The sequence below is a fragment of the Manihot esculenta genome, chromosome 5 (assembly GCF_001659605.2).
Source record: "Manihot esculenta cultivar AM560-2 chromosome 5, M.esculenta_v8, whole genome shotgun sequence".
NCBI classification, from domain to species: Eukaryota; Viridiplantae; Streptophyta; class Magnoliopsida; order Malpighiales; family Euphorbiaceae; genus Manihot; species Manihot esculenta.
This window is the reverse complement of record NC_035165.2, coordinates 5897107-5912076: the sequence shown is the minus strand read 5'-3', so window position 1 is coordinate 5912076 and position 14970 is coordinate 5897107. Positions and strand designations below refer to the sequence as shown.

General features: G+C 35.0%; 1 protein-coding gene across 7 annotated transcripts in view; it reads left to right on the top strand.

Moving 5' to 3' along the window:
* The window catches only part of LOC110615204 (piezo-type mechanosensitive ion channel homolog), a 40026-nt gene that overhangs the window by 20625 nt on the left and 4431 nt on the right, over positions 1–14970 (top strand). For 3 of the 7 annotated variants that reach the window (XR_006350635.1, XM_021756959.2, XM_043956438.1), the window contains 10 exons: positions 1639–1723; positions 2179–2394; positions 2474–2651; positions 4082–4210; positions 4384–4557; positions 4988–5221; positions 7034–8578; positions 8975–11472; positions 11948–12343; positions 13503–13661. Coding sequence is in view for 6 of the 7 variants with exons in the window: in XM_021756959.2 (XP_021612651.1) it covers positions 1639–1723; positions 2179–2394; positions 2474–2651; positions 4082–4210; positions 4384–4557; positions 4988–5221; positions 7034–8578; positions 8975–11472; positions 11948–12343; positions 13503–13661 (5614 nt within the window). In the remaining variant the exon portion in view is untranslated. Of the gene's footprint in view, positions 1–1638; positions 1724–2178; positions 2395–2473; positions 2652–4081; positions 4211–4383; positions 4558–4987; positions 5222–7033; positions 8579–8974; positions 11473–11947; positions 12344–13439; positions 13662–14970 lie in introns of those variants that run through there. The other 4 variants (XM_021756960.2, XM_021756963.2, XM_043956439.1 and 1 more) reach the window with 4 other exon arrangements.

Below are 14970 nucleotides of genomic sequence, written 5' to 3'. Positions count from 1 at the left end.
ATATCATCAAAATGGAAGAAAGATGGAAGAATTTCAACTTCAAGTGCTCTTAGAATCAAGTTCCCAAATCTTGAAAATCAAGTTACAAACTCTTAGAAATTTGTAGGGTTAAGAAGGCCAAAAAGGCATAAGGGGCAGAAGCTCTCACCTTAAGGACCTAAATGGAGACTAGACTAGAGAGTGTTTAGCTCTTCATTTCGTCTAAGACTGCCTTTATCCTTGCTGCCAGGGGGACATTCGGTGGTCGACCCAAATGGAGACTGGACTAGAGAGTGTTTAGCTCTTCATTTCATCAAAGACTGCCTTTATCCTTGCTGCCAGGGGGGCATTCGGTGGTCGAAACTCAAGGTTTTGCAGCCGAAGGTCCCAAAAAATGGAACTTTTAAATTTTAAAACCTTTTCTTTTAAAATCTTTTAAACAAAAAGGATTTCACATATTTTAAATGCGCAACATTTAGAATAGACCTTATTACCCCATGTATAGTATCTCTGGCCTGAAATTCCAAATTCAAACAAAGATTCCATCGTAATTTGAGAATCTAACACCATAAACTAGTAGGGTATTACATTTACGCATATGTACTTTCTATTCTATAACAGTCCTCCTTAAGTTAGAGCATAGAATCTCAACAATGCCTATGAGATAGTTAATTTAATAACTCCATTACATAGCTCACAAATAGCTCAACCAGTGGCTCATAGGGCAGGTTCAAAAACATATGCACAAATTCCCCAATAAAAAGCAACTCTCAGGGTTGCACTTTCCTTTTAGAAGTGATGTTGGCATGGAAAAAGCCAAATTAGTAGGTAGATTTTTACCAAGCCAGAAAGAGAAACAACAATAGAGAACACAAACATAACCCAAACATAGGATTTCAATATTCTAGGCGTCAAGACAGCAGAATATCAAAGTTAATGCTCAACACAACAATCTCAAAATAAATCTTCAAGCCAAGTTCTGCCGAAATAGAACAAATTTACAAGGCTAGGAACCATGCTTCACAATCATCAAAGAATAGTGCTGATAAATTGCATCAGTGAATCTGTAGCTTTGATACGTGTATATTTTGAAAAATGAACTAGAAATTCATGATTTTATTCATTCATAATACACATACAGACACATACACCCAACTCAAATCCCTAAATAGGAAAAGAATAAGAACTCTCTAAAAGTATGCTAACTAATATGGAATATTTACACATACTTCTATTCTATAACACTTTTCCTGGAATTGGAGCATGGAATCTCATCAATTCCAACATCCTAATGTGCTTTTCAGTGATGTATTTCTAAGGTTTAGGAATATGTCTGGTGAAAATATGCTTTTTAGAAGTATGCATGTCTAGTGGCAAAATATTTTATCTATGCTGTATGTTCAAGCTTGCAATAGGGACTTCAGCTGTTACAAATTTTTGTATAGTTCTGTCCCATCCAAAAGTTTTTCAATAGCTCTATGTATGGACTGAATAATACAAGCGTTTCTGTGTGTACAAGTTTTGCTTCCATGCATGGTCATGTATGAATGGATTAATTAATAAGCTTTTCAGTCATAAGATGTTGAGTATTGGACTTGATATAATGACTTCTCTTTTCTTATTGCTTGCAAGCCAACTAAACAATATAATAATTTGCAGATCTGGTGTCACGCATACCAACGTTTTATTAAGGGGAGCAGTTTTTCGGACCTTTAGTATCAACTTTTTCACGTATGGTTTTCCGGTACATATTCACAAACTACATTTGCTATCACCTTTGTCCTGGAATAGTCTATCTCATTGTTATATTATAATTATTAGATGGAAGAAACTTTTGAGCTTGAAGGACCTTAATAGTTTTCTAGCTGAAATCCATTTGATTGGAATCATACAAATCTTTCTTCAATTTCCTTCAAAATAATAAAGTATCTTAAATTATTGAATTCTGAATTTCTCATTGTTTAGTTTTTGCTTGGTTTCTGCTAATGGGCCATGAAACATTGGACCAAATTCTACTTTAATTGTGCAGTTGCAGCTAAAGTTATGAGTGGAAAATTATATCATCTCTCTGTTTCTTGGCTAATTGTGTTAAATAAATATGGTGCAAAGTTTTGGATAATATTACAGTGAATTTAATATATATTCCCATTTGAATTTATTTATATTTCATTGTTTGACTTGGAGTGCTCTATTTGATAGGTCTCCTTGTTTGCACTTTCCTACTGGAGTTTTCATTTTGCTAGTGCATGCGCATTTGGGTTACTTGCATATGTTGGCTACATTGTTTATGCCTTCCCTTCGGTATTCCGCATGCATCGGTTAAATGGGCTGCTTCTTGTATTCATTCTCTTTTGGGCTGTTAGCACATATATCTTCAATGTAGCTTTTCCACTCTTTAATCGGAAACTTGAGAAGGTATTTCCCTTTTTTCAGAAAAATTGTTATTTTTGTAGCAAAACTTGGATAGCTCATTTCTTTTTGGGTATGTGTGCAGGATATGGAAATCTGGGAGATGGTTGGATTGTGGCATTATCCCATTCCCGGATTCTTTCTGCTTGCACAATTTTGTCTTGGTATTTTGGTTGCTTTGGGTAACCTTGTGAACAATTCTGTTTTTCTTTACTTGTCTGATGAGGGCAATCGACCTTCAAATGAAAATGACTCTGCAGAAGGTAATAAAATAAACTCTTTAATTGCAATCAACTAATAATGATACTTATGAGCAGATTAATAGTCCTACTTATACCTAGATTATATATCCTTTATTTTCAATTTTGCTGTTTTCTTCTTATCTTGTTTATTCCATCTAGTTATTCTGAACCTGAAGTGGACTGAAACTTTTTTGTCCACCTGTTTTTCTAGGGTAAAATTTAACAATATGCTAGGGGTGGCAATTTTAGACACAACCCGTGAACACAACGCAAAAACAACACGAGAAATTAAGGGTTAGGATTGAGTTTATTTGTATTCTTGTAAAAATAATGTCAACCCATTTATGACACGCTAATAATTTGTGTCTATGTCATGGGTTGACACTCTAACACAATTTAACATGTTTATGACACTTTATTATTTGTGTCATATGTCAATTCGTGACCCGCCAACCCATTTTGACCCTCAACTCATAATTATATGTTAAAAAAGATATATTATCCAATATAAATATTTATTTTTTTATAATTTGTTTCTATTTTGTTTATTAAAATTTCTTTAATTTATGTGTTTATGTATTATTATATGTATGCTTGTTTTCTTATTTTAAACTATATTTAAGAAATCTATTTTATTAAATTAATTGTAAAATAACTTAAAAATAAAATTTTATGTGATTTTTTATTAGTTATTTGATAATGCTAATTGTAGTTCAATACTGGGACAAATTATAAATTTAATATCTATGTTAATTATGATAAATAGAAATTAATGTATAGGTTTAGGGTTAAAAAAGTTGGAAAATAAATTATTATTACTAAAAAATTATGTTTTTTTGTAAAAAATTTAAATTAATTTGCAATTTATTGTTTAATTTCAATTCATCTTATAGACTTTGCAAATTGTTTTGAAAAATTTGCGAAGCGTCAGGATACCATTATGGCTATTACAAGCCTGTTTCCGTTACCCATGACCGTGATTTAAAATTATGGTTTAGTTTGAATAAGAAAACTAGTTGTTATAGATTATTTCGCTTTTGTTTCTAATAATTTCCAGAGCACATCTTCTCTGGCATTTTCTTTAAATATTTTTTTGTTAATTAGAAAACCATTCTATGATCTCATGTTAATGTTCACATGCCTTAAAGGGAGATATTTCCCTTTCTGCACCTTTTTGAGCTTATATGAAACTATGGAAGGAGTGCTGTATTGACACTTGATTATTGTCATGATTCTGAATTCAGATGTCTCTATTTTTTTGGAATGTCCATGTTCTCATTGTTGATTTTATTTTGTTGTTCAACCTCTGAACTAAAAATCAAGTAATCGATCAATTTGCTTTGCTTTTTCTTTCACATTCGTAATCTGCTCTAGTATGTGAGCTGCTAATATTAACTTATTAGGACAATGCTTCATCTACGCGATTAAGTCATTGTGTTCCTTTATTACAGTAGAAGAAGGTACCAAGGTGTTTATTGTGGCGACGATTGCATGGGGACTGCGAAAATGCTCCCGGGCTATTATGCTGGCACTTATTTTCCTCATTGCCATGAAACCTGGTTTCATCCATGCTGTATATAGTGAGTTCCTTTTAGGAAAAGATATAAAAGTCTCCAACATGTTGTTATAAATTTATATTAGCATGAGACCTTTTGTTCACCAATCAAGGATTATGAACAAATGGCAATTTGTTATATGCACACAATTTGGTCTAAATTTTCTAATTGGCGTTCTCTTCTTACTTCTGCTTCAGTGATATTTTTCTTGGTATATCTTTTGAGCCACGACATCAGCAAAAGGTTACGTCAGTGCCTGATCCTTCTGTGTGAAGCTCACTTTGCACTGTTGTACATTCTTCAGATTGACTTGATCTCTCATGCTTTGGAGCAAACAGGATCCACGAGTATGGAAGTTTTGCTGCAGTTAGGTAGGTGCTTGCTTTAAGCAGTTCAACCTGGATTAGTACCTTTTCAATGGGAATAAAAATGTTGTCACTTTGTTCAACTCATCTAATAATGTCCTTGTTGCACCAGATCAACAGAAAGTTGAATATTATTGAACTTAAAAATCTAAAAACTTTTACAACAGATATATTAACACTTGTGGGAAAAAAGCTTGAGAACATTTTTGTCCCATCTTTGTATATCATCCACAATAATTCAGAGCAATATCTTTTGCTATTTTTAAGTTAAAGATATACTGTAGTCAAATGTGCAAGCACAACCATTCTACATTTGTAGCTAATGCATATTTTTACTGACTTGACACTTGACAGCTAATCATGCCTGGATAACTGTGTAGTTTTGATATGTGATAAGAAAAGAGAATCAGTTATAACGGAATGTGATTTGGTGCAGGTCTTCTTAAACAAGATAGTTCTTGGGATTTCTTGGAAATTGCCCTACTTGCTTGTTTCTGTGCCATTCACAACCATGGTTTTGAGATGTTATTTTCATTCTCAGCAATTGTGCAGCACACCCCGAGCGCTCCCATTGGATTTAGCATCTTGCAAGCTGGTCTTAATAAATCAGTCCTCTTGTCAGTGTGTGCCTCCCAGACTGCCAAATACAACCATGATAATCATTCTTATGGTATTAATTCATATATACCCACTACATCTTTTATTGATGTTGCACTTTGGTTTGCATAGTCAGAAAGCCTATCTTTTTTCACCCCTAAAATTCATTCTCATGATAGAGGGACACTATATCTGACCATATTGAAAGTTCAAACCATGGGGATATTTCTATAGGACTAGTTTTTCCCCTATGTGTGTTGTATTTTTACACCATGTTTGCAAGTTTTAGTTGGATGATAAAAAAAAAAGGTAGTCTGTCCATGGGATAGGGAAAAAAGCATTAAAAAGGATTGTTATCTATGTTTTGATGTTATGAAGAATAAGAAGGTTTTTAGGGTAATATATATATTGCAAGAGTCTAAAGGAACAACTAATTCCTTCTTGTCCTTTCTTTTTCTAACCTCATTAAACTCCCAAACAAAGGAAGAGTCTAAAGGGACAACTAATTCCTTCTTGTCCTTTCTTTTTCTAACCTCATTAAACTCCCAAACAAAGGATAGATATTATCCATTTTCTTTTTTCTTTCCTATCCTTTCCCGTCCATAAGCATAAAGTGTAAACTTTACTTTTCCATTGAATTTACTAATGAAGATATAAACTTCACAGTAGACGTTGGATCATGGATTTTCATCTTGGTAATATGTAGTTGAAACGGGTCTGCAATGATCCTAATGTAATGGTAATGGCTAATCATTACACTTTTTTTTAAATGTCGAAGTTCATAAAGTGAATAGATATTTAAGGTTATAATAAAAAAATAAGATGGACAACTAAATATTAAGCAGAAAATCATCAATTAAAGATATTAAAGCTTTCATTTTTAGATGTTATTAGCATTAATCAGTTTAAAACTAAAATAACTAAGTAGATAGTAAAGAACTAATCCTATTACCATCAAAATGAGTGTCTAGGAGGTTCTTGATTATCTTGACTTTGATTTGAGAGCTTGATCGTCAATGTTAAAGAAGCCTAAAACTTCTTCCATTATTTTCCAATTATTTATGTTATTTACTAAATATAATTCCGAAAATAGTTAAAAGTTGGGGGGGGGGGGGGGGGGGAAGACAATAACCTGTAGATCGGGTAAATAATGTTTCATGTTATGAATTTAGTTAACAAACTACCATAAACCATAATTTTTTTCAACAAACAAGCAAAAACCAAAAACAAAGATAAATAACTCAACCCTTTCAAGGTATGGATATAGAAGTGTGATTTTTTGCTTTCCTTCATTTTAAATAAACCTTTCTAATTGATGATCTTAGATACGAAATGAAGATTTCTGATGAAAAACTTGAGATGGAAAATTGAGAGAAACAGAAGTGGAACCCTAGAAACCAGAAAAAGTAAGCTATGTGCCTCTTTGCTCCAAAATGAAAAGAACAAACAACAATTGGCATCTGTTATTTAATGGGCAATAACGGCGATTACCATTATGTAACATTTTTTTTTTGTCGTTGTTCACATATATAATGGTAAAAGCCCTCTTCAAAACCCTGTACCCAATTACCAGTATTTCCCATTGGTAACAGTTGTTATTTAAAACCATGCGTTAAATTTGTGTTGTTATAACTGTACTGTTGCTTATTGGATCAAAGTGCATGATCCATCACAATTTATAAGTTATTATAGGACCGATTCTCAGCCTGCCATTTGTCCTCTATTAGATGTGAAATAATCACACCTTTTATCTGGCCTTCTGTTGAGAAGTTCTATATGGGAGCAGTAGCTACACCCTGTCTGGGTGGTCCTGGAGCTATGACTAATTCTTAACCTAATTTAAACATTTAAATGTTGTACACTTATTTGTCTTTTCTGTTTTCAGAGAGTAGGATAACATCATTCCTCGGTGCAGTTGGGCAGAAGTTCTTGTCCATGTATCGGTCATGTGGAACCTACATTGCATTTCTGACCATTCTTTTCACAGTATACCTGGTGATTCCCAATTACATATCATTCGGGTATATTTTCCTGCTCCTTGTTTGGATAATTGGAAGACAACTTGTTGAGAAAACAAGAAGGCGTCTATGGTTTCCTTTAAAAGTATATGCTATCATGGTTTTTGTCTCCATCTATAGCTTGAGCAGTTTCCCCCACTTTGAGATGTGGCTGTCCAGGTTTATAGATCTCTATTTTTACTTAGGCTACAACTCAAAGGCTTCATTATTGCAAAATGTTTGGGAATCTCTGGCTGTCTTGATAGTGATGCAACTTTATAGCTATGAGAGGAGACAAAGCAAGTATAACAGATCGGATGATCCTGATCCATTGGATTCTGGACCGTTTGGGTTCATGAAACGATTTCTTATTTGGCACAGTCAGAAAATCCTGTTTGTCACATTATTCTATGCTTCTTTGGGTCCAATTAGTGCTTTTGGTTTTGTATATTTGCTTGGCCTTGTAATCTGTTCAACTTTACCAAAAACTTCTCGGGTACCATCCAAATCTTTCCTGTTATATACTGGATTTCTAGTGACATCTGAGTATCTATTTCAGATGTGGGGTAGACAAGTTGGAATGTTTCCTGGGCAAAAGCACTCTGGGATTTCCCTTTTCTTGGGTTTCCGTGCATATGAGCCCAGTTTTAGGGGGCTAGAGTCAGGACTAAGAGGAAAAGTCCTAGTAATTGCTGCTTGCACTCTTCAGTACAATGTTTTCTGTTGGTTGGCGCAGATGCCAAATCCTGTTCCAGATAAAGGAAAATGGGAAGAGCCTTGTCCATTGTTTATCTCGGATGAAAGTGCCTTTATGAATGATTCTATATCCAATGATGAAAATAAGCCACCATCATATGATAGTGTGCCATCTGTAAAAGGAGAGGGAGTCACAACTGCAAGCACACTCACTTTCACCTCTGGTCTTACTCAAGTGCCTAATTCCAATAAAACTGTTAGTGCAGATGGTAGTAGCACCAGAATATTTTCATTTGGATATATCTGGGGAAGCACCAAGGAGAGTCATAAGTGGAATAAGAAGAGGATTCTTGCATTGAGAAAAGAAAGGTTTGAAACACAGAAGACCATCTTGAAAATATATTTGAAGTTCTGGATGGAGAATATGTTTAACCTCTTTGGCCTTGAGATAAACATGGTTGCATTGCTTCTAGCCAGCTTTGCCTTGTTGAATGCCATCTCTATTCTATATATAGCATTGCTTGCTGCTTGTATTCTTGTAAACCGGCCCATTATAAGAAAGTTGTGGCCCATTTTTGTGTTCTTGTTTGCATCCATTCTCATCCTGGAGTACTTTGCTATCTGGAAGAGCATGTATCCTTTTAATAAACATACCCCAAGTGCAACTGATCTATCTTGTCATGACTGCTGGAAAAGCTCAGCTCTTCATTTTCAGTACTGCAAGAACTGTTGGCTGGGTAATCCCTCTCTATCATATTAGAGTTTTTTTCTTAACAAATCATACAAAATGCTTGATTGTGTTTATTGTTTCCTTTCAATTCCTATGGATGTTTGGCAGCCTTGCGAAATACTATATCTAAATTTATGCCTCAAAAGGCCAATATTCATGCTCCTAGGCTCAAAATTATCGTCATATAGCCGGGTTTTAATCTTCTTTCTGTATGGAAAAATACATATTTCACATGAAAATTTGAAAATCTTTCAGAGGGCTTTCTTTTTGGCTTCACCCCACTACTAACTCCTTACCTTAGCCAATTTTCAAAGCATACAATTCTCGTATGGTGATTATTTTTTCTCCATGTATTATTCTAGCCTTATCACTGTCCTAATTTTAAGTGTTGTGCTTGCTGTAGGACTTACTGTGGATGATTCACGCATGCTAGCCAGCTATTTTGTGGTCTTCATGCTTGCTTGTTTCAAACTCCGTGCCGATCGTTTTTCCAGTTTCTCAGGTTCATCAACATATCGTCAAATGATGTCTCAACGTAAAAATATGTTTGTTTGGAAGGATCTCTCTTTTGAAACTAAAAGCATGTGGACTTTTCTCGACTACCTTAGACTTTTTTGCTATTGCCATCTGTTGGATCTTGTGCTTTGCTTGGTTTTGGTTACTGGAACCCTTGAATATGACATTCTGCACCTTGGTTATCTTGCATTTGCTCTGGTTTTCTTTCGGATGAGACTTGTAATGCTGAAGAAGAGGAACAAGATATTCAGATTCTTGCGCATATACAACTTTGCTCTTATTGTTCTGTCTCTTGCCTATCAATCTCCTTTTTTGGGTGTGTCAAAAGCTTCTGGGAAATGTGGGACACTAGATTACATATATGAGATGATCGGGTTTTATAAGTATGACTATGGGTTTAGAATTACTGCAAGATCTGCACTTGTCGAGATTATCATATTTGTATTGGTATCACTTCAGTCATATATGTTCTCCTCCAGCGAATTTGATCATGTTTCACGTTATCTTGAAGCAGAGCAAATTGGTGCCATTGTGCATGAGCAAGAGAAGAAAGCAGCATGGAAAACTGCACAGTTGCAACATATTCGTGAATCTGAGGAGAAGAAACGCCTGCGTAATATGCAAGTGGAGAAGATGAAATCTGAGATGCTTAACTTGCAAATTCAGCTTCACGACATTAATTCAAGTGCTAATTGTGGTGGCACTTCCCCTGAAAGGGAAGGCCTAAGAAGAAGAAGGAGTACTTCTCTTAACTCTAAAAGAGATTCTGCTAGTCCTGAGAAAGGTGAACAAACCCTCAGAAAACAAGACCAGATCATTGGAGAGGATTCGTCATTCTCTTTTGAAGTGAAAGAATCTTCAGTTAGTTTGAATACAGAAAGTCTAGAAAAAGAAATGTCTCCCAAGTATTCTTCAGAATTTCCTATTTGTGAGATCACTGAGATCAGCCAGGAATCAGCTGATAGCTTGCTTTTTGATCCTGGAAAAAAGGAGAGGGGCCAGTCAAAGGAAAACCCTTTGAAATCTGCAGTACAGCTGATAGGTGATGGTGTCTCTCAGGTGCAGTCTATTGGAAATCAGGCGGTTAATAATCTTGTGAGCTTCTTAAACATTGAACCAGAAGATTCAAATACAAATGAGAACTTCTCTTCTGAGAATGGAGTATATGATGAGATGGAGAGCCAGAACAATAAACACGTTGACTTGGATCGATCAGCTTCTCTGCAGTCAGACATGAGTTCTGATACTACAAGTCTGCAGATAGGAAGGATCTTCTGGCATATATGGTCTCAAATGCGGTCTAATAATGACATCGTGTGTTATTGTTGCTTCATTCTTGTCTTTCTGTGGAACTTTAGTTTACTTTCTATGGTATATCTTGGAGCTCTCTTCTTATATGCTTTGTGTGTAAACACTGGTCCCAATTACATCTTCTGGGTTATCATGCTGATTTACACTGAAGTTTACATTTTGCTTCAGTATCTCTACCAAATTATCATTCAGCACTGCGGGTTGACTATTCATTCAGGCCTACTTCGCGAGTTAGGATTTCCCGCGCATAAAATCAACTCATCCTTTGTCATTAGTGCATTGCCTTTGTTCTTTGTCTATTTATTTACCCTATTACAGAGTTCTATAACTGCAAAAGATGGTGAATGGATGCCTTCCATGGAAAGTAAATTCTGTAGAAAAAGCACTCTGCATCGAGAAGAGGCTCTCCTGAGTTATAGTTGGAGTGAGAAGGCTCAGGAACTACTGCATGTAACAACAAGCATGCTAAGATTGATAGTCAGAAGCGTCTTTAGGTACTGGGAATCACTTACAAAGGGAGCAGAGTCTCCTCCATATTTTGTCCAGATGTCTATGGATGTGGACTTGTGGCCAGAGGATGGAATACAGCCAGAGAGAATAGAGTCTGGAATAAACCAGTTGCTTAGAATTGTTCATGATGAGAGATGCAAAGGAAAGAACCCAAATCTTTGCCCTTTTGCTAGTAAGATTCATGTTCAGAGCATTGAAAGAAGTGAAGAAAATCCGAACATGGCCTTGGTTGTTTTTGAGGTGGTATATGCCGCTCCATTGACAAGCTGTGTGTCAGCAGAGTGGTACAAGTCACTTACTCCAGCAGCTGATGTAGCAAAGGAGATCCTTAAAGCAAAATATGATGGGCTTGTTGAAGCAATTGGATTTCCATACCTTATTATCTCTGTCATTGGAGGAGGCAAAAGAGAAATTGATCTGTATGCCTATATATTTGGTGCTGATTTGAGTGTGTTCTTCTTAGTTGCAATCTTCTACCAATCTGTCATAAAAAATAAAAGTGAATTTCTAGATGTTTATCAGCTTGAAGATCAGTTTCCAAAAGAGTTTGTATTTCTCTTGATGGTTAGTCTCTACCAGTTTCTTTCATTTTTTTTTACTATGTATGTAGTATTTGCTGTAAATTTAAATCTGAACTCAGGATAATGTTTTGGTGCAGTAGAAAACTGAGATAAAATGTGTTGACATTTACTTATCATCTAATGTTTGTGTTATCTTCAACCCGTTTTGAGTTAGAATGGGAATTGTAACACATCAAAAGTTCTCTTGAAAAACCTTAGATCTGATTTTGCCACCTTCCATGATATAAGTGACATGAATGATGTTTCATTGTACATGGTAAATGATTTTTTATTCATCAACGTGCTGGGAGAGATAGAGAGCGAGAGAGAGTGATCTATAATTATTTGATCATGATAAATATAGAGGTCATCCTTTTCTACTTGCTTCCTAAGCAGGGAATGTTTTGTATTCTTTTGGGGTTCATATTGCTGTGCTATTTTCCATTGGTTTCTAACTATTTTAAACGTTTTATGTGCAGGTTATCTTTTTCTTGATTGTCCTTGATCGCATTATTTACCTCTGTTCATTTGCCACTGGAAAGGTGATCTTTTATATATTCAACCTTATTCTCTTCACCTATTCAGTCACAGTGTATGCTTGGCATTTGGAATCTTTCCAAGAACATGCTGCAGGGCTTGCACTCCGTGCTATATTTCTTGCAAAAGCAGTTTCTCTAGCTCTGCAAGCCATACAAATCCGCTATGGAATTCCTCATAAAAGCACCTTGCATCGACAGTTTTTGACTAGTCAAGTTTCACGAATTAATTATTTAGGCTACAGACTTTACCGAGCTCTGCCATTCCTTTATGAATTGCGGTGCGTGCTGGACTGGTCGTGTACAACCACCTCTTTGACCATGTATGACTGGCTGAAGGTAAATTGAGGATGTTTTAGCTTGAATTGCATTCTTGTTTATCTTTCTTTATGGACTCTTTACTTTTTCATGACTTGCAGTCATGGTTTTAAATCACTGTTGTGGCTGCCTTTCAAGTTGCAGTCACAGTCACATAATAGAAATAGGCCTATGGCCATAACATAACCGAAATGGTTAAGCGTTGCACTAAATTTTTTAATAAAATTTGCAAAGTTCATGAAATGAATAGATATTAGTAAATACAAGCAAAACTAAGATATACTACTACATGATAAGGATGAATACATCAAATATTAGCATAATATATATACTATATGGTAAGCATAAGAGACATGAAATAAGTTACATCAAATAATGAAAATAAATTGCAAATAGCAGAAAATAACTCGCCTTTTACAAGAACTTTTTGTGAAAATAGAGAATCATAGATATTTACAAGGATCTAAGCTTAAAGGGAGACTTGTAGAAAGAAGGCGAAATTTGGATGAAATAGAAAGAGTAGGTGTGAAAGGCTGGAAAATGGTAGAATCAAAAGAAATGAAGAAAATACTGCTTTTTTAATTGTAGAAGTTGCATTATTAGGGTAATGACCATTACCATAACTCAACAGGAAGTCATGGCTATTACCGTTAACTTAAGCAATGGTGATAACGGCTGTTGCCTGTACAGCTCACCTATAAATAATGGGGTATCAGGGGCTTGGAAACCTATAAAATAAGTTACATAATGGCCATTATTTAAAACCATGCTGGCACTGGCACTTTAACTATCACCTTCGTTGGCCATACCACCTAGTAGCTTAGGATTTTGGGTTAGATTGCCTAGCTTTTTCCCCTCGAGAAAATAGACTTATTGCAAAGCAAAATATTTCTTTGCCTCTTAAAAATATGAACTTCCATCTATAGTTTAAACTGGATTGCAATTTAATTGTTGAATTTCATTATGACTTCTCTATCTTTTCTGGATCTGCAGCAATTAGCATCCACTGGTATTCTCATGTATCATTTGATTAATTTCAATTTTTGTTTGTAATGTTTTTTTTTTCATTGATCAAGTAATCAAATGATTGTTTTCTTGTTTGTGACACTATTCTTGGGAGCATTCTTATTGAGCACTTGCAAGCTGATTTCAGGAACTAATGAGTAGCTTTTCCTTTTAGCTGGAGGACATTCATGCAAGTCTCTACCTTGTTAAATGTGATACTGTCTTGAATAGAGCTACGCACAAACAAGGAGAGAAGCAAACAAAGTGGACCAAATGTTGCAACGGGATATGCTTGTTCTTTATATTAATCTTTGTAATATGGGCTCCTATGCTGGTAAGAAACTTTTGATACACTTCTATTTTTCAATATATATGCCTAAGTGAATTTGATAATGGGTAGAATTTGTTCACAAGTTTTGAAAAGCTTATGGACAAAAACTTTGCTAGAGATATGAAATTTTGGACAATGCTGCTTATGCTAGCTTAGACCTTTTTTGCCTTTATTTGAAAAATAAAGGACTTGGTAGAACGGGAGGAAACAAAAAGAGAGAGGAAAGCTAGATATTTCACTTTTCCATGTTTGGGATAGAGAGGAAATTGAGGCTATTAAGGTCTCGAGTTATGGATCACCATCACACGATGACATGGTGAAAATGAGGGAACTCTTAACACATCAAACTCATGATATAATCTTAAATCTCAATGTGTTTGTGATTAATTTGCTTATTTTATTGAACAAAGAGAAACTCTTATAAGTGGAAGTTCATACAATTATAATACTTTTAATTAAAGTAGAAGTCTAATATAAGCAATCATTAGATAAGAAACTACGAAGATAAGATAATAGAAGCCTGATAAGAAACTATTAGATAAATACAATCTGTTTAATCTGTTTGTTGTAGATAAAATATAATCTCTTATATCTAATAGATTTTTTTTAATATTCGGACTCTGTTGAAGAATGAATTTGGTCTATTTGTTATCCTAACATCACTTCTCTTTTAGAGAAGGAGCTTCTCCTCAAGCACAAAGATAGGATATGCAGCCTTGAAATGATTGATAGACTCCCTTGTAGCCTTGCATCTTGACAACTGATTAATACTTTCCCAAAACCATGTGCCTAAATTATGTTCTTTGAAGCATGATTTATTGCCTCCACTCTTGTAGATCTCGTAAGGTATGATAATAACAGCCCATTTGTGCCATCAAACAAGGAAAAGTTGAGTTTGGCATATCGGGGCACCACATGTCCTTCTATATTCTCATTAGCTTGTTGACCAAGTTTTCCTAGCAGCTGCTCATTCTATCTTGGTTCTGATTTGCCCTCTTATTAAAGGTTTAAACTAGCTTAGAAATTGGACTAGCCAAGTCATTGAAACGCGTCTCGAATTGTTACTTGAAATATTTGGCTTCTCTTCTAAATTTGTTGGATCATCCATGATGATTGGCTCTGCTGCCTACTTGCTAAGGTCCTAGGTTATGAATCATATCACAAGATGATGGATCAAGAGGAACTCATCGGAAGAAGTTCTTAACACCTTAGACTCGTTAATCAATTTTAATATATTTGTAATTTATTTACTTATTTTATTGAATAAAGAGAAACCCCTTATGGTGGTCCTCTTATGGAGGTCCATACAATT